Source organism: Oncorhynchus tshawytscha, linkage group LG01 (assembly GCF_018296145.1).
Source record: "Oncorhynchus tshawytscha isolate Ot180627B linkage group LG01, Otsh_v2.0, whole genome shotgun sequence".
NCBI lineage: Eukaryota > Metazoa > Chordata > Actinopteri > Salmoniformes > Salmonidae > Oncorhynchus > Oncorhynchus tshawytscha.
Window position 1 is genome coordinate 5235348 of NC_056429.1, and position 25186 is coordinate 5260533.

General features: G+C 43.3%; 1 protein-coding gene across 1 annotated transcript in view; it reads right to left on the bottom strand.

The window, feature by feature from the left end:
• Nucleotides 1-25186, bottom strand: part of LOC121846375 (mitochondrial glutamate carrier 1-like) — a 113239-nt gene that overhangs the window by 62709 nt on the left and 25344 nt on the right. The window contains exon 6 of the mRNA XM_042320919.1: nucleotides 21741-21798. Coding sequence (XP_042176853.1) covers nucleotides 21741-21798 — 58 coding nt within the window. The remainder of the gene's footprint in view (nucleotides 1-21740; nucleotides 21799-25186) is intronic.

Sequence of the window (25186 nt, forward strand, 5' to 3'; positions counted from 1 at the left end):
TATGCTGTGGAGACCTAGACTAGACATAGTGGTTATGTTGTGGAGACCTAGACTAGACTAGACATAGTGGTTATGTTGTGGAGACCTAGACTAGACTAGACATAGTGGTTATGTTGTGGAGACCTAGACTAGACTAGACATAGTGGTTATGTTGTGGAGACCTAGACTAAACATAGTGGATATGTTGTGGAGACCTAGACTAGACATAGTGGTTATGTTGTGGAGACCTAGACTAGACTAGACATAGTGGTTATGCTGTGAAGACCTAGACTAGACATAGTGGTTATGTTGTGGAGACCTAGACTAGACATAGTGGTTATGTTGTGGAGACCTAGACTAGACTAGATATAGTGGTTATGTTGTGGAGACCTAGACTAGACATAGTGGTTATGTTGTGGAGACCTAGACTAGACTAGACATAGTGGTTATGTTGTGGAGACCTAGACTAGACTAGACATAGTGGTTATGTTGTGGAGACCTAGACTAGACATAGTGGTAATGTTGTGGAGACCTAGACTAGACTAGACAGTGGTTATGTTGTGGAGACCTAGACTCGACATAGTGGTTATGCTGTGGAGATCTAGACTAGACATAGTGGTTATGTTGTGGAGACCTAGATTAGATTAGACATAGTGGTTATGTTGTGGAGACCTAGACTAGAATAGACATAGTGGTTATGTTGTGGAGACCTAGACTAGACTAGACATAGTGGTTATGTTGTGGAGACCTAGACTAAACATAGTGGATATGTTGTGGAGACCTAGACTATACTAGACATAGTGGTTATGTTGTGGAGAACTAGACTAAACATAGTGTTTATGTTGTGGAGACCTAGACTAGACATAGTGGTTATGTTGTGGAGACCTAGACTAGAATAGACATAGTGGTTATGATGTGGAGACCTAGACTAGACATAGTGGTTATGTTGTGGAGACCTAGACTAGACTAGACATAGTGGTTATGTTGTGGAGACCTAGACTAGACATAGTGGTTATGTTGTGGAGACCTAGACTAGACTAGACATAGTGGTTATGTTGTGGAGACCTAGACTAGACATAGTGGTTATGTTGTGGAGACCTAGACTAGACATAGTGGTTATGTTGTGGAGACCTAGACTAGAATAGACATAGTGGTTATGATGTGGAGACCTAGACTAGACATAGTGGTTATGTTGTGGAGACCTAGACTAGACTAGACATAGTGGTTATGTTGTGGAGACCTAGACTAGACTAGACATAGTGGTTATGTTGTGGAGACCTAGACTAGATATAGTGGTTATGTTGTGGAGACCTAGACTAGACATAGTGGTTGTGTTGTGGAGACCAAGACTAGACATAGTGGTTATGTTGTGGAGACCTAGACTAGACATAGTGGTTATGTTGTGGAGACCTAGACTAGACTAGACATAGTGGTTATGTTGTGGAGACCTAGACTAGACTAGACATAGTGGTTATGTTGTGGAGACCTTGACTATACAAAGTGGTTACCTAGACTAAACATAGTGGTTATGTTGTGGAGACCTAGACTAGACTAGACATAGTGGTTATGTTGTGGAGACCTAGACTAGACATAGTGGTTATGTTGTGGAGACCTAGACTAGACTAGACATAGTGGTTATGTTGTGGAGACCTAAACATAGTGTTTATGTTGTGGAGACCTAGACTAGACTAGACATGGTTATGTTGTGGAGACCTAGACTAGACATAGTGGTTATGTTGTGGAGACCTAGACTAGACTAGACATAGTGGTTATGCTGTGGAGACCTAGACTAGACATAGTGGTTATGTTGTGGAGACCTAGACTAGACTAGACATAGTGGTTATGTTGTGGAGACCTAGACTAGACTAGACATAGTGGTTATGTTGTGGAGACCTAGACTAGACATAGTGGTTATGTTGTGGAGACCTAGACTAGACTAGACATAGTGGTTATGTTGTGGAGACCTAGACTAGACATAGTGGTTATGTTGTGGAGACCTAGACTAGACATAGTGGTTATGTTGTGGAGACCTAGACTAGACATAGTGGTTATGTTGTGGAGACCTAGACTAGACATAGTGGTTATGTTGTGGAGACCTAGACCTGTGGAGACCTAGACTAGACATAGTGGTTATGTTGTGGAGACCTAGACTAGACATAGTGGTTATGTTGTGGAGACCTAGACTAGACATAGTGGTTATGTTGTGGAGACCTAGACTAGACATAGTGGTTATGTTGTGGAGACCTAGACTAGAGATAGTGGTTATGTTGTGGAGACCTAGACTAGACTAGACAGTGGTTATGTTGTGGAGACCTAGACTCAACATAGTGGTTATGCTGTGGAGACCTAGACTAAACATAGTGGTTATGTTGTGGAGACCTAGATTAGATTAGACATAGTGGTTATGTTGTGGAGACCTAGACTAGAATAGACATAGTGGTTATGTTGTGGAGACCTAGACTAGACTAGACATAGTGGTTATGCTGTGGAGACCTAGACTAGAATAGACATAGTGGTTATGTTGTGGAGACCTAGACTAGACATAGTGGTTATGTTGTGGAGACCTAGACTAGACATAGTGGTTATGTTGTGGAGACCTAGACTAGACATAGTGGTTATGTTGTGGAGACCTAGACTAGACATAGTGGTTATGTTGTGGAGACCTAGACTAGACTAGACATAGTGGTTATGTTGTGGAGACCTAGACTAGACATAGTGGTTATGTTGTGGAGACCTAGACTAGACTAGACATAGTGGTTATGTTGTGGAGACCTTGACTATACAAAGTGGTTATGTTGTGGAGACCTAGACTAAACATAGTGGATATGTTGTGGAGACCTAGACTATACTAGACATAGTGGTTATGTTGTGGAGAACTAGACTAAACATAGTGTTTATGTTGTGGAGACCTAGACTAGACTAGACATAGAGGTTATGTTGTGGAGACCTAGACTAGACATAGTGGTTATGTTGTGGAGACCTAGACTAGACTAGACATAGTGGTTATGTTGTGGAGACCTAGACTAGACATAGTGGTTATGTTGTGGAGACCTAGACTAGACTAGACATAGTGGTTATGCTGTGGAGACCTAGACTAGACATAGTGGTTATGTTGTGGAGACCTAGACTAGACTAGACATAGTGGTTATGTTGTGGAGACCTAGACTAGACTAGACATAGTGGTTATGTTGTGGAGACCTAGACTAGACTAGACATAGTGGTTATGTTGTGGAGACCTAGACTAGACATAGTGGTTATGTTGTGGAGACCTAGACTAGACATAGTGGTTATGTTGTGGAGACCTAGACTAGACTAGACAGTGGTTATGTTGTGGAGACCTAGACTCGACATAGTGGTTATGCTGTGGAGACCTAGACTAAACATAGTGGTTATGTTGTGGAGACCTAGATTAGATTAGACATAGTGGTTATGTTGTGGAGACCTAGACTAGAATAGACATAGTGGTTATGATGTGGAGACCTAGACTAGACTAGACATAGTGGTTATGTTGTGGAGACCTAGACTAGAATAGACATAGTTGTTATGCTGTGGAGACCTAGACTAGACATAGTGGTTATGTTGTGGAGACCTAGACTAGACATAGTGGTTATGTTGTGGAGACCTAGACTAGACATAGTGGTTATGTTGTGGAGACCTAGACTAGACATAGTGGTTATTTTGTGGAGACCTAGACTAGACTAGACATAGTGGTTATGTTGTGGAGACCTAGACTAGACATAGTGGTTATATTGAGACCTAGACTAGACATAGTGGTTATGTTGTGGAGACCTTGACTATACAAAGTGGTTATGTTGTGGAGACCTAGACTAAACATAGTGGATATGTTGTGGAGACCTAGACTAGACTAGACATAGTGGTTATGTTGTGGAGACCTAGACTAGACATAGTGGTTATGTTGTGGAGACCTAGACTAGACTAGACATAGTGGTTATGTTGTGGAGAACTAGACTAAACATAGTGTTTATGTTGTGGAGACCTAGACTAGACTAGACATAGTGGTTATGTTGTGGAGACCTAGACTAGACATAGTGGTTATGTTGTGGAGACCTAGACTAGACTAGACATAGTGGTTATGCTGTGGAGACCTAGACTAGACATAGTGGTTATGTTGTGGAGACCTAGACTAGACTAGACATAGTGGTTATGTTGTGGAGACCTAGACTAGACTAGACATAGTGGTTATGTTGTGGAGACCTAGACTAGACTAGACATAGTGGTTATGTTGTGGAGACCTAGACTAGACATAGTGGTTATGTTGTGGAGACCTAGACTAGACATAGTGGTTATGTTGTGGAGACCTAGACTAGACTAGACATAGTGGTTATGCTGTGGAGACCTAGACTAGACATAGTGGTTATGTTGTGGAGACCTAGACTAGACATAGTGGTTATGTTGTGGAGACCTAGACTAGACTAGATATAGTGGTTATGTTGTGGAGACCTAGACTAGACATAGTGGTTATGTTGTGGAGACCTAGACTAGACTAGACATAGTGGTTATGTTGTGGAGACCTAGACTAGACATAGTGGTTATGTTGTGGAGACCTAGACTAGACATAGTGGTAATGTTGTGGAGACCTAGACTAGACTAGACAGTGGTTATGTTGTGGAGACCTAGACTCGACATAGTGGTTATGCTGTGGAGACCTAGACTAGACATAGTGGTTATGTTGTGGAGACCTAGATTAGATTAGACATAGTGGTTATGTTGTGGAGACCTAGACTAGAATAGACATAGTGGTTATGTTGTGGAGACCTAGACTAGACTAGACATAGTGGTTATGTTGTGGAGACCTAGACTAAACATAGTGGATATGTTGTGGAGACCTAGACTATACTAGACATAGTGGTTATGTTGTGGAGAACTAGACTAAACATAGTGTTTATGTTGTGGAGACCTAGACTAGACATAGTGGTTATGTTGTGGAGACCTAGACTAGAATAGACATAGTGGTTATGATGTGGAGACCTAGACTAGACATAGTGGTTATGTTGTGGAGACCTAGACTAGACTAGACATAGTGGTTATGTTGTGGAGACCTAGACTAGACATAGTGGTTATGTTGTGGAGACCTAGACTAGACTAGACATAGTGGTTATGTTGTGGAGACCTAGACTAGACATAGTGGTTATGTTGTGGAGACCTAGACTAGACATAGTGGTTATGTTGTGGAGACCTAGACTAGAATAGACATAGTGGTTATGATGTGGAGACCTAGACTAGACATAGTGGTTATGTTGTGGAGACCTAGACTAGACTAGACATAGTGGTTATGTTGTGGAGACCTAGACTAGACTAGACATAGTGGTTATGTTGTGGAGACCTAGACTAGACTAGACATAGTGGTTATGTTGTGGAGACCTAGACTAGACATAGTGGTTATGTTGTGGAGACCTAGACTAGACTAGACATAGTGGTTATGTTGTGGAGACCTAGACTAGACATAGTGGTTATGTTGTGGAGACCTAGACTAGACTAGACATAGTGGTTATGTTGTGGAGACCTAGACTAGACATAGTGGTTATGTTGTGGAGACCTAGACTAGACATAGTGCTTATGTTGTGGAGACCTAGACTAGACATAGTGGTTATGTTGTGGAGACCTAGACTAGACATAGTGGTTATGTTGTGGAGACCTAGACTAGACTAGACATAGTGGTTATGTTGTGAGACCTAGACTAGACATAGTGGTTATGTTGTGGAGACCTAGACTAGACTAGACATAGTGGTTATGTTGTGGAGACCTAGACTAGACATAGTGGTTATGTTGTGGAGACCTAGACTAGACTAGATATAGTGGTTATGTTGTGGAGACCTAGACTAGACATAGTGGTTATGTTGTGGAGACCTAGACTAGACTAGACATAGTGGTTATGTTGTGGAGACCTAGACTAGACATAGTGGTTATGTTGTGGAGACCTAGACTAGACATAGTGGTTATGTTGTGGAGACCTAGACTAGACATAGTGGTTATGTTGTGGAGACCTAGACTAGACATAGTGGTTATGTTGTGGAGACCTAGACTAGACTAGACATAGTGGTTATGATGTGGAGACCTAGACTAGACATAGTGGTTATGTTGTGGAGACCTAGACTAGAATAGACATAGTGGTTATGTTGTGGAGACCTAGACTAGATTAGACATAGTGGTTATGTTGTGGAGACCTAGACTAGAATAGACATAGTGGTTATGTTGTGGAGACCTAGACTAGACTAGACATAGTGGTTATGTTGTGGAGACCTAGACTAGACATAGTGGTTATGTTGTGGAGACCTAGACTAGACTAGACATAGTGGTTATGTTGTGGAGACCTAGACTAGACATAGTGGTTATGTTGTGGAGACCTAGACTAGACATAGTGGTTATGTTGTGGAGACCTAGACTAGAATAGACATAGTGGTTATGATGTGGAGACCTAGACTAGACATAGTGGTTATGTTGTGGAGACCTAGACTAGACTAGACATAGTGGTTATGTTGTGAGACCTAGACTAGACTAGACATAGTGGTTATGTTGTGGAGACCTAGACTAGACTAGACATAGTGGTTATGTTGTGGAGACCTAGACTAGACATAGTGGTTATGTTGTGGAGACCTAGACTAGACTAGACATAGTGGTTATGTTGTGGAGACCTAGACTAGACATAGTGGTTATGTTGTGGAGACCTAGACTAGACTAGACATAGTGGTTATGTTGTGGAGACCTAGACTAGACATAGTGGTTATGTTGTGGAGACCTAGACTAGACATAGTGGTTATGTTGTGGAGACCTAGACTAGACATAGTGGTTATGCTGTGGAGACCTAGACTAGACATAGTGGTTATGTTGTGGAGACCTAGACTAGACATAGTGGTTATGTTGTGGAGACCTAGACTAGACATAGTGGTTATGTTGTGGAGACCTAGACTAGACATAGTGGTTATGTTGTGGAGACCTAGACTAGACTAGACATAGTGGTTATGTTGTGGAGACCTTGACTATACAAAGTGGTTATGTTGTGGAGACCTAGACTAAACATAGTGGATATGTTGTGGAGACCTAGACTATACTAGACATAGTGGTTATGTTGTGGAGAACTAGACTAAACATAGTGTTTATGTTGTGGAGACCTAGACTAGACTAGACATAGTGGTTATGTTGTGGAGACCTAGACTAAACATAGTGTTTATGTTGTGGAGACCTAGACTAGACTAGACATAGAGGTTATGTTGTGGAGACCTAGACTAGACATAGTGGTTATGTTGTGGAGACCTAGACTAGACTAGACATAGTGGTTATGCTGTGGAGACCTAGACTAGACATAGTGGTTATGTTGTGGAGACCTAGACTAGACTAGACATAGTGGTTATGTTGTGGAGACCTAGACTAGACTAGACATAGTGGTTATGTTGTGGAGACCTAGACTAGACTAGACATAGTGGTTATGTTGTGGAGACCTAGACTAGACATAGTGGTTATGTTGTGGAGACCTAGACTAGACATAGTGGTTATGTTGTGGAGACCTAGACTAGACTAGACATAGTGGTTATGCTGTGGAGACCTAGACTAGACATAGTGGTTATGTTGTGGAGACCTAGACTAGACATAGTGGTTATGTTGTGGAGACCTAGACTAGACTAGATATAGTGGTTATGTTGTGGAGACCTAGACTAGACATAGTGGTTATGTTGTGGAGACCTAGACTAGACTAGACATAGTGGTTATGTTGTGGAGACCTAGACTAGACATAGTGGTTATGTTGTGGAGACCTAGACTAGACATAGTGGTAATGTTGTGGAGACCTAGACTAGACTAGACAGTGGTTATGTTGTGGAGACCTAGACTCGACATAGTGGTTATGCTGTGGAGACCTAGACTAGACATAGTGGTTATGTTGTGGAGACCTAGATTAGATTAGACATAGTGGTTATGTTGTGGAGACCTAGACTAGAATAGACATAGTGGTTATGTTGTGGAGACCTAGACTAGACTAGACATAGTGGTTATGTTGTGGAGACCTAGACTAAACATAGTGGATATGTTGTGGAGACCTAGACTATACTAGACATAGTGGTTATGTTGTGGAGAACTAGACTAAACATAGTGTTTATGTTGTGAGACCTAGACTAGACATAGTGGTTATGTTGTGGAGACCTAGACTAGAATAGACATAGTGGTTATGATGTGGAGACCTAGACTAGACATAGTGGTTATGTTGTGGAGACCTAGACTAGACTAGACATAGTGGTTATGTTGTGGAGACCTAGACTAGACATAGTGGTTATGTTGTGGAGACCTAGACTAGACTAGACATAGTGGTTATGTTGTGGAGACCTAGACTAGACATAGTGGTTATGTTGTGGAGACCTAGACTAGACATAGTGGTTATGTTGTGGAGACCTAGACTAGAATAGACATAGTGGTTATGATGTGGAGACCTAGACTAGACATAGTGGTTATGTTGTGGAGACCTAGACTAGACTAGACATAGTGGTTATGTTGTGGAGACCTAGACTAGACTAGACATAGTGGTTATGTTGTGGAGACCTAGACTAGATATAGTGGTTATGTTGTGGAGACCTAGACTAGACATAGTGGTTGTGTTGTGGAGACCTAGACTAGACATAGTGGTTATGTTGTGGAGACCTAGACTAGACATAGTGGTTATTTTGTGGAGACCTAGACTAGACTAGACATAGTGGTTATGTTGTGGAGACCTAGACTAGACATAGTGGTTATATTGTGGAGACCTAGACTAGACTAGACATAGTGGTTATGTTGTGGAGACCTTGACTATACAAAGTGGTTATGTTGTGGAGACCTAGACTAAACATAGTGGTTATGTTGTGGAGACCTAGACTAGACTAGACATAGAGGTTATGTTGTGGAGACCTAGACTAGACATAGTGGTTATGTTGTGGAGACCTAGACTAGACTAGACATAGTGGTTATGTTGTGGAGAACTATACTAAACATAGTGTTTATGTTGTGGAGACCTAGACTAGACTAGACATAGTGGTTATGTTGTGGAGACCTAGACTAGACATAGTGGTTATGTTGTGGAGACCTAGACTAGACTAGACATAGTGGTTATGCTGTGGAGACCTAGACTAGACATAGTGGTTATGTTGTGGAGACCTAGACTAGACTAGACATAGTGGTTATGTTGTGGAGACCTAGACTAGACTAGACATAGTGGTTATGTTGTGGAGACCTAGACTAGACATAGTGGTTATGTTGTGGAGACCTAGACTAGACTAGACATAGTGGTTATGTTGTGGAGACCTAGACTAGACCTAGACAGACATAGTGGTTATGTTGTGGAGACCTAGACTAGACATAGTGGTTATGTTGTGGAGACCTAGACTAGACATAGTGGTTATGTTGTGGAGACCTAGACTAGACATAGTGGTTATGTTGTGGAGACCTAGACTAGACATGTGGTTAGACCTAGACTAGACATAGTGGTTATGTTGTGGAGACCTAGACTAGACATAGTGGTTATGTTGTGGAGACCTAGACTAGACATAGTGGTTATGTTGTGGAGACCTAGACTAGACATAGTGGTTATGTTGTGGAGACCTAGACTAGACTAGACAGTGGTTATGTTGTGGAGACCTAGACTAACATAGTGGTTATGCTGTGGAGACCTAGACTAAACATAGTGGTTATGTTGTGAGACCTAGATTAGATTAGACATAGTGGTTATGTTGTGGAGACCTAGACTAGAATAGACATAGTGGTTATGTTGTGGAGACCTAGACTAGACTAGACATAGTGGTTATGCTGTGGAGACCTAGACTAGAATAGACATAGTTGTTATGCTGTGGAGACCTAGACTAGACATAGTGGTTATGTTGTGGAGACCTAGACTAGACATAGTGGTTGTGTTGTGGAGACCTAGACTAGACATAGTGGTTATGTTGTGGAGACCTAGACTAGACATAGTGGTTATTTTGTGGAGACCTAGACTAGACTAGACATAGTGGTTATGTTGTGGAGACCTAGACTAGACATAGTGGTTATATTGTGGAGACCTAGACTAGACTAGACATAGTGGTTATGTTGTGGAGACCTTGACTATACAAAGTGGTTATGTTGTGGAGACCTAGACTAAACATAGTGGATATGTTGTGGAGACCTAGACTAGACTAGACATAGAGGTTATGTTGTGGAGACCTAGACTAGACATAGTGGTTATGTTGTGGAGACCTAGACTATACTAGACATAGTGGTTATGTTGTGGAGAACTAGACTAAACATAGTGTTTATGTTGTGGAGACCTAGACTAGACTAGACATAGAGGTTATGTTGTGGAGACCTAGACTAGACATAGTGGTTATGTTGTGGAGACCTAGACTAGACTAGACATAGTGGTTATGCTGTGGAGACCTAGACTAGACATAGTGGTTATGTTGTGGAGACCTAGACTAGACTAGACATAGTGGTTATGTTGTGGAGAACTAGACTAGACTAGACATAGTGGTTATGTTGTGGAGACCTAGACTAGACTAGACATAGTGGTTATGTTGTGGAGACCTAGACTAGACATAGTGGTTATGTTGTGGAGACCTAGACTAGACATAGTGGTTATGTTGTGGAGACCTAGACTAGACTAGACATAGTGGTTATGCTGTGGAGACCTAGACTAGACATAGTGGTTATGTTGTGGAGACCTAGACTAGACATAGTGGTTATGTTGTGGAGACCTAGACTAGACTAGATATAGTGGTTATGTTGTGGAGACCTAGACTAGACATAGTGGTTATGTTGTGGAGACCTAGACTAGACTAGACATAGTGGTTATGTTGTGGAGACCTAGACTAGACATAGTGGTTATGTTGTGGAGACCTAGACTAGACATAGTGGTAATGTTGTGGAGACCTAGACTAGACTAGACAGTGGTTATGTTGTGGAGACCTAGACTCGACATAGTGGTTATGCTGTGGAGACCTAGACTAGACATAGTGGTTATGTTGTGGAGACCTAGATTAGATTAGACATAGTGGTTATGTTGTGGAGACCTAGACTAGAATAGACATAGTGGTTATGTTGTGGAGACCTAGACTAGACTAGACATAGTGGTTATGTTGTGGAGACCTAGACTAAACATAGTGGATATGTTGTGGAGACCTAGACTATACTAGACATAGTGGTTATGTTGTGGAGAACTAGACTAAACATAGTGTTTATGTTGTGGAGACCTAGACTAGACATAGTGGTTATGTTGTGGAGACCTAGACTAGAATAGACATAGTGGTTATGATGTGGAGACCTAGACTAGACATAGTGGTTATGTTGTGGAGACCTAGACTAGACTAGACATAGTGGTTATGTTGTGGAGACCTAGACTAGACATAGTGGTTATGTTGTGGAGACCTAGACTAGACATAGTGGTTATGCTGTAGAGACCTAGACTAGACATAGTGGTTATGCTGTGGAGACCTAGACTAGACATAGTGGTTATGTTGTGGAGACCTAGACTAAAATAGACATAGTGGTTATGATGTGGAGACCTAGACTAGACATAGTAGTTATGTTGTGGAGACCTAGACTAGACTAGACATAGTGGTTATGTTGTGGAGACCTAGACTAGACTAGACATAGTGGTTATGTTGTGGAGACCTAGACTAGACTAGACATAGTGGTTATGTTGTGGAGACCTAGACTAGACATAGTGGTTATGTTGTGGAGACCTAGACTAGACTAGACATAGTGGTTATGTTGTGGAGACCTAGACTAGACATAGTGGTTATGTTGTGGAGACCTAGACTAGACTAGACATAGTGGTTATGTTGTGGAGACCTAGACTAGACATAGTGGTTATGTTGTGGAGACCTAGACTAGACATAGTGGTTTATGTTGTGGAGACCTAGACTAGACATAGTGGTTATGTTGTGGAGACCTAGACTAGACATAGTGGTTATGTTGTGGAGACCTAGACTAGACATAGTGGTTATGTTGTGGAGACCTAGACTAGACTAGACATAGTGGTTATGTTGTGGAGACCTAGACTAGACATAGTGGTTATGTTGTGGAGACCTAGACTAGACTAGATATAGTGGTTATGTTGTGGAGACCTAGACTAGACATAGTGGTTATGTTGTGGAGACCTAGACTAGACTAGACATAGTGGTTATGTTGTGGAGACCTAGACTAGACATAGTGGTTATGTTGTGGAGACCTAGACTAGACATAGTGGTTATGTTGTGGAGACCTAGACTAGACATAGTGGTTATGTTGTGGAGACCTAGACTAGACATAGTGGTTATGTTGTGGAGACCTAGACTAGACATAGTGGTTATGTTGTGGAGACCTAGACTAGAATAGACATAGTGGTTATGATGTGGAGACCTAGACTAGACATAGTGGTTATGTTGTGGAGACCTAGACTAGAATAGACATAGTGGTTATGTTGTGGAGACCTAGACTAGATTAGACATAGTGGTTATGTTGTGGAGACCTAGACTAGAATAGACATAGTGGTTATGTTGTGGAGACCTAGACTAGACTAGACATAGTGGTTATGTTGTGGAGACCTAGACTAGACATAGTGGTTATGTTGTGGAGACCTAGACTAGACTAGACATAGTGGTTATGTTGTGGAGACCTAGACTAGACATAGTGGTTATGTTGTGGAGACCTAGACTAGACATAGTGGTTATGTTGTGGAGACCTAGACTAGACTAGACATAGTGGTTATGTTGTGGAGACCTAGACTAGACTAGACATAGTTGTTATGTTGTGGGAACCTAGACTAGACATAGTGGTTATGTTGTGGAGACCTAGACTAGACTAGACATAGTGGTTATGTTGTGGAGACCTAGACTATACATAGTGGTTATGTTGTGGAGACCTAGACTAGACTAGACATAGTGGTTATGTTGTGGAGACCTAGACTAGACCAAGTGGTTATGTTGTGGAGACCTAGACTAGACATAGTGGTTATGTTGTGGAGACCTAGACTAGACATAGTGGTTATGTTGTGGAGACCTAGACTAGACATAGTGGTTATGTTGTGGAGACCTAGACTAGACATAGTGGTTATGTTGTGGAGACCTAGACTAGACTAGACATAGTGGTTATGTTGTGGAGACCTAGACTAGACATAGTGGTTATGTTGTGGAGAACTAGACTAAACATAGTGTTTATGTTGTGGAGACCTAGACTAGACTAGACATAGAGGTTATGTTGTGGAGACCTAGATTAGACATAGTGGTTATGTTGTGGAGACCTAGACTAGACTAGACATAGTGGTTATGCTGTGGAGACCTAGACTAGACATAGTGGTTATGTTGTGGAGACCTAGACTAGACTAGACATAGTGGTTATGTTGTGGAGACCTAGACTAGACTAGACATAGTGGTTATGTTGTGGAGACCTAGACTAGACTAGACATAGTGGTTATGTTGTGGAGACCTAGACTAGACTAGACATAGTGGTTATGTTGTGGAGACCTAGACTAGACATAGTGGTTATGTTGTGGAGACCTAGACTAGACTAGACATAGTGGTTATGTTGTGGAGACCTAGACTAGACATAGTGGTTATGTTGTGGAGACCTAGACTAGACATAGTGGTTATGTTGTGGAGACCTAGACTAGACATAGTGGTTATGTTGTGGAGACCTAAACTAGACATAGTGGTTATGTTGAGGAGACCTAGACTAGACTAGACATAGTGGTTATGTTGTGGAGACCTAGACTAGACTAGACATAGTGGTTATGTTGTGGAGACCTAGACTAGACATAGTGGTTATGTTGTGGAGACCTAGACTAGACATAGTGGTAATGTTGTGGAGACCTAGACTAGAATAGACAGTGGTTATGTTGTGGAGACCTAGACTCGACATAGTGGTTATGCTGTGGAGACCTAGACTAGACATAGTGGTTATGTTGTGGAGACCTAGATTAGATTAGACATAGTGGTTATGTTGTGGAGACCTAGATTAGATTAGACATAGTGGTTATGTTGTGGAGACCTAGACTAGAATAGACATAGTGGTTATGTTGTGGAGACCTAGACTAGACTAGACATAGTGGTTATGTTGTGGAGAACTAGACTAAACATAGTGTTTATGTTGTGGAGACCTAGACTAGACATAGTGGTTATGTTGTGGAGACCTAGACTAGACATAGTGGTTATGTTGTGGAGACCTAGACTAGACTAGACAGTGGTTATGTTGTGGAGACCTAGACTCGACATAGTGGTTATGCTGTGGAGACCTAGACTAAACATAGTGGTTATGTTGTGGAGACCTAGATTAGATTAGACATAGTGGTTATGTTGTGGAGACCTAGACTAGAATAGACATAGTGGTTATGTTGTGGAGACCTAGACTAGACTAGACATAGTGGTTATGTTGTGGAGACCTAGACTAAACATAGTGGATATGTTGTGGAGACCTAGACTATACTAGACATAGTGGTTATGTTGTGGAGAACTAGACTAAACATAGTGTTTATGTTGTGGAGACCTAGACTAGACTAGACATAGTGGTTATGTTGTGGAGACCTAGACTAGACATAGTGGTTATGTTGTGGAGACCTAGACTAGACTAGACATAGTGGTTATGCTGTGAAGACCTAGACTAGACATAGTGGTTATGTTGTGGAGACCTAGACTAGACATAGTGGTTATGTTGTGGAGACCTAGACTAGAATAGACATAGTGGTTATGATGTGGAGACCTAGACTAGACATAGTGGTTATGTTGTGGAGACCTAGACTAGACTAGACATAGTGGTTATGTTGTGGAGACCTAGACTAGACATAGTGGTTATGTTGTGGAGACCTAGACTAGACTAGACATAGTGGTTATGTTGTGGAGACCTAGACTAGACATAGTGGTTATGTTGTGGAGACCTAGACTAGACTAGACATAGTGGTTATGTTGTGGAGACCTAGACTATACAAAGTGGTTATGTTGTGGAGACCTAGACTAAACATAGTGGATATGTTGTGGAGACCTAGACTATACTAGACATAGTGGTTATGCTGTGGAGACCTAGACTAGACATAGTGGTTATGTTGTGGAGACCTAGACTAGACTAGACATAGTGGTTATGTTGTGGAGACCTAGACTAGACTAGACATAGTGGTTATGTTGTGGAGACCTAGACTAGACTAGACATAGTGGTTATGTTGTGGAGACCTAGACTAGACATAGTGGTTATGTTGTGGAGACCTAGACTAGACATAGTGGTTATGTTGTGGAGACCTAGACTAGACTAGACATAGTGGTTATGCTGTGGAGACCTAGACTAGACATAGTGGTTATGTTGTGGAGACCTAGACTAGACTAGACATAGTGGTTATGTTGTGGAGACCTAGACTAGACTAGACATAGTGGTTATGTTGTGGAGACCTAGACTAGACATAGTGGTTATGTTGTGGAGACCTAGACTAGACATAGTGGTTATGTTGTGGAGACCTAGACTAGACTAGACATAGTGGTTATGTTGTGGAGACCTAGACTAGACATAGTGGTTATGTTGTGGAGACCTAGACTAGACATAGTGGTTATGTTGTGGAGACCTAGACTAGACATAGTGGTTATGTTGTGGAGACCTAGACTAGACATAGTGGTTATGTTGTGGAGACCTAGACTAGACATAGTGGTAATGTTGTGGAGACCTAGACTAGACTAGACAGTGGTTATGTTGTGGAGACCTAGACTCGACATAGTGGTTATGCTGTGGAGATCTAGACTAGACATAGTGGTTATGTTGTGGAGAACTAGACTAAACATAGTGTTTATGTTGTGGAGACCTAGACTAGACAGTGGTTATGTTGTGGAGACCTAGACTCGACATAGTGGTTATGCTGTGGAGACCTAGACTAAACATAGTGGTTATGTTGTGGAGACCTAGATTAGATTAGACATAGTGGTTATGTTGTGGAGACCTAGACTAGAATAGACATAGTGGTTATGTTGTGGAGACCTAGACTAGACTAGACATAGTGGTTATGTTGTGGAGACCTAGACTAAACATAGTGGTTATGTTGTGGAGACCTAGATTAGATTAGACATAGTGGTTATGTTGTGGAGACCTAGACTAGAATAGACATAGTGGTTATGTTGTGGAGACCTAGACTAAACATAGTGGATATGTTGTGGAGACCTAGACTATACTAGACATAGTGGTTATGTTGTGGAGAACTAGACTAAACATAGTGTTTATGTTGTGGAGACCTAGACTAGACTAGACATAGTGGTTATGTTGTGGAGACCTAGACTAGACATAGTGGTTATGTTGTGGAGACCTAGACTAGACTAGACATAGTGGTTATGTTGTGGAGACCTAGACTAGACTAGACATAGTGGTTATGTTGTGGAGACCTAGACTAGACATAGTGGTTATGTTGTGGAGACCTAGACTAGACATAGTGGTTATGTTGTGGAGACCTAGACTAGACATAGTGGTTATGTTGTGGAGACCTAGACTAGACATAGTGGTTATGTTGTGGAGACCTAGACTAGACATAGTGGTTATGTTGTGGAGACCTAGACTAGACATAGTGGTTATGTTGTGGAGACCTAGACTAGACTAGACAGTGGTTATGTTGTGGAGACCTAGACTCAACATAGTGGTTATGCTGTGGAGACCTAGACTAAACATAGTGGTTATGTTGTGGAGACCTAGATTAGATTAGACATAGTGGTTATGTTGTGGAGACCTAGACTAGAATAGACATAGTGGTTATGTTGTGGAGACCTAGACTAAACATAGTGGATATGTTGTGGAGACCTAGACTAAACATAGTGGATATGTTGTGGAGACCTAGACTATACTAGACATAGTGGTTATGTTGTGGAGAACTAGACTAAACATAGTGTTTATGTTGTGGAGACCTAGACTAGACTAGACATAGAGGTTATGTTGTGGAGACCTAGACTAGACATAGTGGTTATGTTTTGGAGACCTAGACTAGACTAGACATAGTGGTTATGTTGTGGAGACCTAGACTAGACTAGACATAGTGGTTATGTTGTGGAGACCTAGACTAGACTAGACATAGTGGTTATGTTGTGGAGACCTAGACTAGACTAGACATAGTGGTTATGTTGTGGAGACCTAGACTAGACATAGTGGTTATGTTGTGGAGACCTAGACTAGACATAGTGGTTATGTTGTGGAGACCTAGACTAGACTAGACATAGTGGTTATGTTGTGGAGACCTAGACTAGACTAGACATAGTGGTTATGTTGTGGAGACCTAGACTAGACTAGACATAGTGGTTATGTTGTGGAGACCTAGACTAGACTAGACATAGTGGTTATGTTGTGGAGACCTAGACTAGACATAGTGGTTATGTTGTGGAGACCTAGACTAAACATAGTGTTTATGTTGTGGAGACCTAGACTAGACTAGACAGAGTGGTTATATTGTGGAGACCTAGACTAGAATAGACATAGTGGTTATGCTGTGGAGACCTAGACTAGACATAGTGGTTATGTTGTGGAGACCTAGACTAGACATAGTGGTTATGTTGTGGAGACCTAGACTAGACTAGACATAGTGGTTATGTTGTGGAGACCTAGACTAGAATAGACATAGTGGTTATGTTGTGGAGACCTAGACTAGACTAGACATAGTGGTTATGCTGTGGAGACCTAGACTAGAATAGACATAGTTGTTATGCTGTGGAGACCTAGACTAGACATAGTGGTTATGTTGTGGAGACCTAGACTAGACATAGTGGTTATGTTGTGGAGACCTAGACTAGACTAGACATAGTGGTTATGTTGTGGAGACCTAGACTAGACATAGTGGTTATGTTGTGGAGACCTAGACTAAACATAGTGTTTATGTTGTGGAGACCTAGACTAGACTAGACAGAGTGGTTATATTGTGGAGACCTAGACTAGAATAGACATAGTGGTTATGCTGTGGAGACCTAGACTAGACATAGTGGTTATGTTGTGGAGACCTAGACTAGACATAGTGTTTATGTTGTGGAGACCTAGACTAGACTAGACATAGTGGTTATGCTGTGGAGACCTAGACTAGACATAGTTGTTATGTTGTGGAGACCTAGACTAGACATAGTGGTTATGTTGTGGAGACCTAGACTAGACATAGTGGTTATAATGTGGAGACCTAGACTAGACATAGTGGTTATGTTGTGGAGACCTAGACTAGACATAGTGGTTATGTTGTGGAGACCTAGACTAGACTAGACATAGTGGTTATGTTGTGGAGACCTAGACTAGACTAGACATAGTGGTTATGTTGTGGAGACCTAGACTAGACTAGACATAGTGGTTATGTTGTGGAGACCTAGACTAGACATAGTGGTTATGTTGTGGAGACCTAGACTAGACTAGACATAGTGGTTATGCTGTGGAGACCTAGACTAGACATAGTTGTTATGTTGTGGAGACCTAGACTAGACATAGTGGTTATGTTGTGGAGACCTAGACTAGACATAGTGGTTATAATGTGGAGACCTAGACTAGACATAGTGGTTATGTTGTGGAGACCTAGACTAGACATAGTGGTTATGTTGTGGAGACCTAGACTAGACTAGACATAGTGGTTATGTTGTGGAGACCTAGACTAGACTAGACATAGTGGTTATGTTGTGGAGACCTAGACTAGACTAGACATAGTGGTTATGTTGTGGAGACCTAGACTAGACATAGTGGTTATGTTGTGGAGACCTAGACTAGACTAGACATAGTGGTTATGTTGTGGAGACCTAGACTAGACATAGTGGTTATGATGTGGAGACCTAGACTAGAATAGACATAGTGGTTATGCTGTGGAGACCTAGACTAGACATAGTGGTTATGTTGTGGAGACCTAGACTAGACATAGTGGTTATAATGTGGAGACCTAGACTAGACATAGTGGTTATGTTGTGGAGACCTAGACTAGACTAGACATAGTGGTTATGTTGTGGAGACCTAGACTAGAATAGACATAGTGGTTATGTTGTGGAGACCTAGACTAGACATAGTGGTTATGCTGTGGAGACCTAGACTAGAATAGACATAGTTGTTATGCTGTGGAGACCTAGACTAGACATAGTGGTTATGTTGTGGAGACCTAGACTAGACATAGTGGTTATGTTGTGGAGATCTAGACTAGACTAGACATAGTGGTTATGTTGTGGAGACCTAGACTATACATAGTGGTTATGTTGTGGAGACCTAGACTAAACATAGTGTTTATGTTGTGGAGACCTAGACTAGACTAGACAGAGTGGTTATGCTGTGGAGACCTAGACTAGAATAGACATAGTTGTTATGCTGTGGAGACCTAGACTATACATAGTGGTTATGCTGTGGAGACCTAGACTAGACATAGTGGTTATGTTGTGGAGACCTAGACTAGACATAGTGGTTATGTTGTGGAGACCTAGACTATACATAGTGGTTATGTTGTGGAGACCTAGACTAGACATAGTGTTTATGTTGTGGAGACCTAGACTAGACTAGACATAGTGGTTATGCTGTGGAGACCTAGACTAGACATAGTTGTTATGTTGTGGAGACCTAGACTAGACATAGTGGTTATGTTGTGGAGACCTAGACTAGACATAGTGGTTATAATGTGGAGACCTAGACTAGACATAGTGGTTATGTTGTGGAGACCTAGACTAGACTAGACATAGTGGTTATGTTGTGGAGACCTAGACTAGACTAGACATAGTGGTTATGTTGTGGAGACCTAGACTAGACATAGTGGTTATGTTGTGGAGACCTAGACTAGACATAGTGGTTATGTTGTGGAGACCTAGACTAGACATGGTGGTTATGTTGTGGAGACCTAGACTAGACATAGTGGTTATGTTGTGGAGACCTAGACTAGACTAGACATAGTGGTTATGTTGTGGAGACCTAGACTAGACATGGTGGTTATGTTGTGGAGACCTAGACTAGACATGGTGGTTATGTTGTGGAGACCTAGACTAGACATAGTGGTTATGTTGTGGAGACCTAGACTAGACTAGACATAGTGGTTATGTTGTGGAGACCTAGACTAGACATGGTGGTTATGTTGTGGAGACCTAGACTAGACATGGTGGTTATGTTGTGGAGACCTAGACTAGACATAGTGGTTATGTTGTGGAGACCTAGACTAGACTAGACATAGTGGTTATGTTGTGGAGACCTAGACTAGACATAGTGGTTATGCTGTGGAGACCTAGACTAGACATAGTGGTTATGCTGTGGAGACCTAGACTAGACATAGTGGTTATGCTGTGGAGACCTAGACTAGACATAGTGGTTATGTTGTGGAGACTTAGACTAGACATAGTGGTTATGTTGTGGAGACCTAGACTAGACATAGTGGTTATGCTGTGGAGACCTAGACTAGACATAGTGGTTATGTTGTGGAGACCTAGACTAGACATAGTGGTTATGCTGTGGAGACCTAGACTAGACATAGTGGTTATGCTGTGGAGACCTAGACTAAACATAGTGGTTATGCTGTGGAGACCTAGACTAGACATAGTGGTTATGTTGTGGAGACCTAGACTAGACATAGTGGTTATGCTGTGGAGACCTAGACTAGACATAGTGGTTATGTTGTGGAGACCTAGACTAGACATAGTGGTTATGCTGTGGAGACCTAGACTAGACATAGTGGTTATGCTGTGGAGACCTAGACTAGACATAGTGGTTATGCTGTGGAGACCTAGACTAGACATAGTGGTTATGCTGTGGAGACCTGTTACTGTACATTATCATGAATCAAAACCTTTTACAGTTGAATGAACAATCCTTACCAACACCTGAGAAACAACATGGCGACCATTAGAAAACATCTAAGAAGGCTGTGTTATTTTCATATCAGTCCATTAGAGAGACCAGTTTAGTGAGAGCTAGAGAAGACAACAGCTGATAGCCAGTGGAGGTGTGTGGGTGGTTGGGTACAGACTGCCTGAGACAGAGGAGTGTGTGGGTGGTTGGGTACAGACTGCCTGAGACAGAGGAGTGTGTGGGTGTCTGGGTACAGACAGCCTGAGACTGAGACAGAGGAGTGTGTGTGTGTGTGTGTACCTGCCCCGCACCCACCACCCACTCACCTGACATGTACCTGCCCACCACCCACTCACCTGACATCTACCTGTCCACTACCCACTCACCTGACATGTACCTGTCCACCACCCACTCACCTGACATCTACCTGTCCACCACCCACTCACCTGACATCTACCTGTCCACCACCCACTCACCTGACATCTACCTGTCCACTACCCACTCACCTGACATGTACCTGTCCACCACCCACTCACCTGACATGTACCTGTCCACCACCCACTCACCTGACATCTACCTGTCCACCACCCACTCACCTGACATCTACCTGTCCACCACCCACTCACCTGACATCTACCTGTCCACCACCCACTCACCTGGCATGTACCTGTCCACCACTCACTCACCTGGCATCTACCTGTCCACCACCCACTCACCTGGCATCTACCTGTCCACCACCCACTCACCTGGCATGTACCTGTCCACCACCCACTCACCTGGCATCAACCTGTCCACCACCCACTCACCTGACATGTACCTGTCCACCACCCACTCACCTGACATCTATCTGTCCACCACCCACTCACCTGACATCTACCTGTCCACCACCCACTCACCTGACATGTACCTGTCCACCACCCACTCACCTGACATCTATCTGTCCACCACCCACTCACCTGACATCTATCTGTCCACCACCCACTCACCTGACATGTACCTGTCCACCACCCACTCACCTGACATCTATCTGTCCACCACCCACTCACCTGACATGTACCTGCCCCACACCCCGCCAGCATCTCCTTGACCAGGGTGAGCTTCTGACTGGAGAGAGAGAGAGAGAGAGAGGGGGGGACAGAGAGAGAGAGAGAGGGGGGGACAGAGAGAGAGAGAGAGAGGGGGGACAGAGTGAGAGAGAGAGAGTGAGGGGGGACAGAGAGAGAGAGAGAGGGGGGACAGAGAGAGAGAGAGAGAGGGGGACAGAGTGAGAGAGAGAGAGAGAGAGAGAGAGAGGGGGACAGAGAGAGAGACAAAGAGAAAAAGAGAGAGAGAGACAAAGAGACAAAGAGAGAGAGAGACAGAGAGAGGTGGGCAGAGAGAGAGAGAGAGAGGTGGGCAGAGAGAGAGAGGGGGACAGACAGACAGACAGACAGACAGACAGACAGACAGACAGACAGACAGACAGACAGACAGACAGACAGACAGACAGACAGACAGACAGACAGACAGACAGACAGACAGACAGACAGACAGACAGACAGACAGACAGACAGACAGACAGACAGACAGACAGACAGACAGACAGACAGACAGACAGAAAAGGCATCAATATACATATGCTTGAGAGTTATACAGCAACTTTGAGAGTTATTTGACCATGGATCAAAACCTTGACAAAGTACAGGCTCAGTGAGCACAGCCTTGCCATTGAGAAGGGTAGACACAGGAAAACCTCAAATCAAATCAAATTTTATTTGTCACATACACATGGTTGGCAGATGTTAATGCGAGTGTAGCGAAATGCTTGTGCTTCTAGTTCCGACAATGCAGTAATAACCAACAAGTAATCTAGCTAACAATTCCAAAACGACTACCTTATAGACACAAGTGTAAGGGGATAAAGAATATGTACATAAAGATATATGAGTGAGTGATGGTACAGAGCAGCATAGGCAAGATACAGTAGATGGTATCGAGTACAGTATATACATATGAGATGAGTATGTAAACAAAGTGGCATAGTTAAAGTGGCTAGTGATACATGTATTACATAAGGATGCAGTAGATGATATAGAGTACAGTATCAACGTATGCATATGAGATGAACAATGTAGGGTAAGTAACATTATATAAGGTAGCATTGTTTAAAGTGGCTAGTGATATATTTACATAATTTCCCATCAATTCCCATTATTAAAGTGGCTGGAGTTGAGTCAGTGTGTTGGCAGCAGCCACTCAATGTTAGTGGTGGCTGTTTAACAGTCTGATGGCCTTGAGATAGAAGCTGTCTTTCAGTCTCTCGGTCCCAGCTTTGATGCACCTGTACTGACCTCGCCTTCTGGATGATAGCGGGGTGAACAGGCAGTGGCTCGGGTGGTTGTTGTCCTTGATGATCTTTATGGCCTTCCTGTGACATCGGGTGGTGTAGGTGTCCTGGAGGGCAGGTAGTTTGCCCCCGGTGATGCGTTGTGCAGACCTCACTACCCTCTGGAGAGCCTTATGGTTGTGGGCAGAGCAGTTGCCGTACCAGGCGGTGATACAGCCCGACAGGATGCTCTCAATTGTGCATCTGTAGAAGTTTGTGAGTGCTTTTGGTGACAAGCCGAATTTCTTCAGCCTCCTGAGGTTGAAGAGGCGCTGCTGCGCCTTCTTCACGATGCTGTCTGTGTGAGTGGACCAATTCAGTTTGTCTGTGATGTGTACGCCGAGGAACTTAAAACTTGCTACCCTCTCCACTACTGTTCCATCAATGTGGATAGGGGGGTGTTCCCTCTGCTGTTTCCTGAAGTCCACAATCATCTCCTTAGTTTTGTTGACGTTGAGTGTGAGGTTATTTTCCTGACACCACACTCCGAGGGCCCTCACCTCCTCCCTGTAGGCCGTCTCGTCGTTGTTGGTAATCAAGCCTACCACTGTTGTGTCGTCCGCAAACTTGATGATTGAGTTGGAGCGTGCGTGGCCACGCAGTCGTGGGTGAACAGGGAGTACAGGAGAGGGCTCAGAACGCACCCTTGTGGGGCCCCAGTGTTGAGGATCAGCGGGGTGGAAATGTTGTTGCCTACCCTCACCACCTGGGGGCGGCCCGTCAGGAAGTCCTGTACCCAGTTGCACAGGGCGGGGTCGAGACCCAGGGTCTCGAGCTTGATGACGAGCTTGGAGGGCACTATGGTGTTGAATGCCGAGCTGTAGTCGATGAACAGCATTCTCACATAGGTATTCCTCTTGTCCAGATGGGTTAGGGCAGTGTGCAGTGTGGTTGAGATTGCATCGTCTGTGGACCTATTTGGGCGGTAAGCAAATTGGAGTGGGTCTAGGGTGTCAGGTAGGGTGGAGGTGATATGGTCCTTGACTAGTCTCTCAAAGCACTTCATGATGACGGAAGTGAGTGCTACGGGGCTGTAGTCGTTTAGCTTTCTTCGGAACAGGAACAATGGTGGCCCTCTTGAAGCATGTGGGAACAACAGACTGGGATAGGGATTGATTGAATATGTCCGTAAACACACCAGCCAGCTGGTCTGCGCATGCTCTGCGCAGACCAGCTGGCTCCCTGTAGAGGAAAGGCTCCCTGTAGAGGAAAGGCTGTGCAACCACTGCACCACAGCAGAACCTGGCTCCCTGTAGAGGAAAGGCTCCCTGTAGAGGAAAGGCTGTGCAACCACTGCACCACAGCAGAACCTGGCTCCCTGTAGAGGAAAGGCTCCCTGTAGAGGAAAGGCTCCCTGTAGAGGAAAGGCTGTGCAACCACTGCACCACAGCAGAACCTGGCTCCCTGTAGAGGAAAGGCTCCCTGTAGAGGAAAGGCTCCCTGTAGAGGAAAGGCTGTGCAACCACTGCACCACAGCAGAACCTGGCTCCCTGTAGAGGAAAGGCTCCCTGTAGAGGAAAGGCTGTGCAACCACTGCACCACAGCAGAACCTGGCTCCCTGTAGAGGAAAGGCTCCCTGTAGAGGAAAGGCTGTGCAACCACTGCACCACAGCAGAACCTGAGACAGAGCTGCATTTCCTGACAAAATGTCAAAAATATAAAACAATTAGAGAGTGTCATTTTCCCAAATTTGAAATCCTTATTCAAGGTTTCAATGACCTCTCTGATGAGGATAGGCTACCCGTCCTGTTGGGGGAGGATGCAGAGAGCTGTGGGTTGGCAGAGCACTACATTGCTGCCTGCCATTAGATGAGGGACAGTGTCTGACAGACCAATCAACCTGCACATGTCTCTACTCTATGCTTATTGTTATTGTTGAATGTATGGTTATTTTGACACTTGGTTATTGGTGTTACGTTGACAATTTTGAATCTCATTTTTATTTTTTATATTGTAAATATCCAAAATAAGCTTTGGCAATATGTACATTGTTGTCACAAATCTCGCCGAAGATGGTGCCTCTTCCTGTTCGGGCGGCGCTCGGCGGTCGTCGTCGCCGGCCTATTAGCTGCCATCGATTCCCTTTCCGTTTGTTTCTGTTTATTGGGTTTAATTGGGTACACCTGT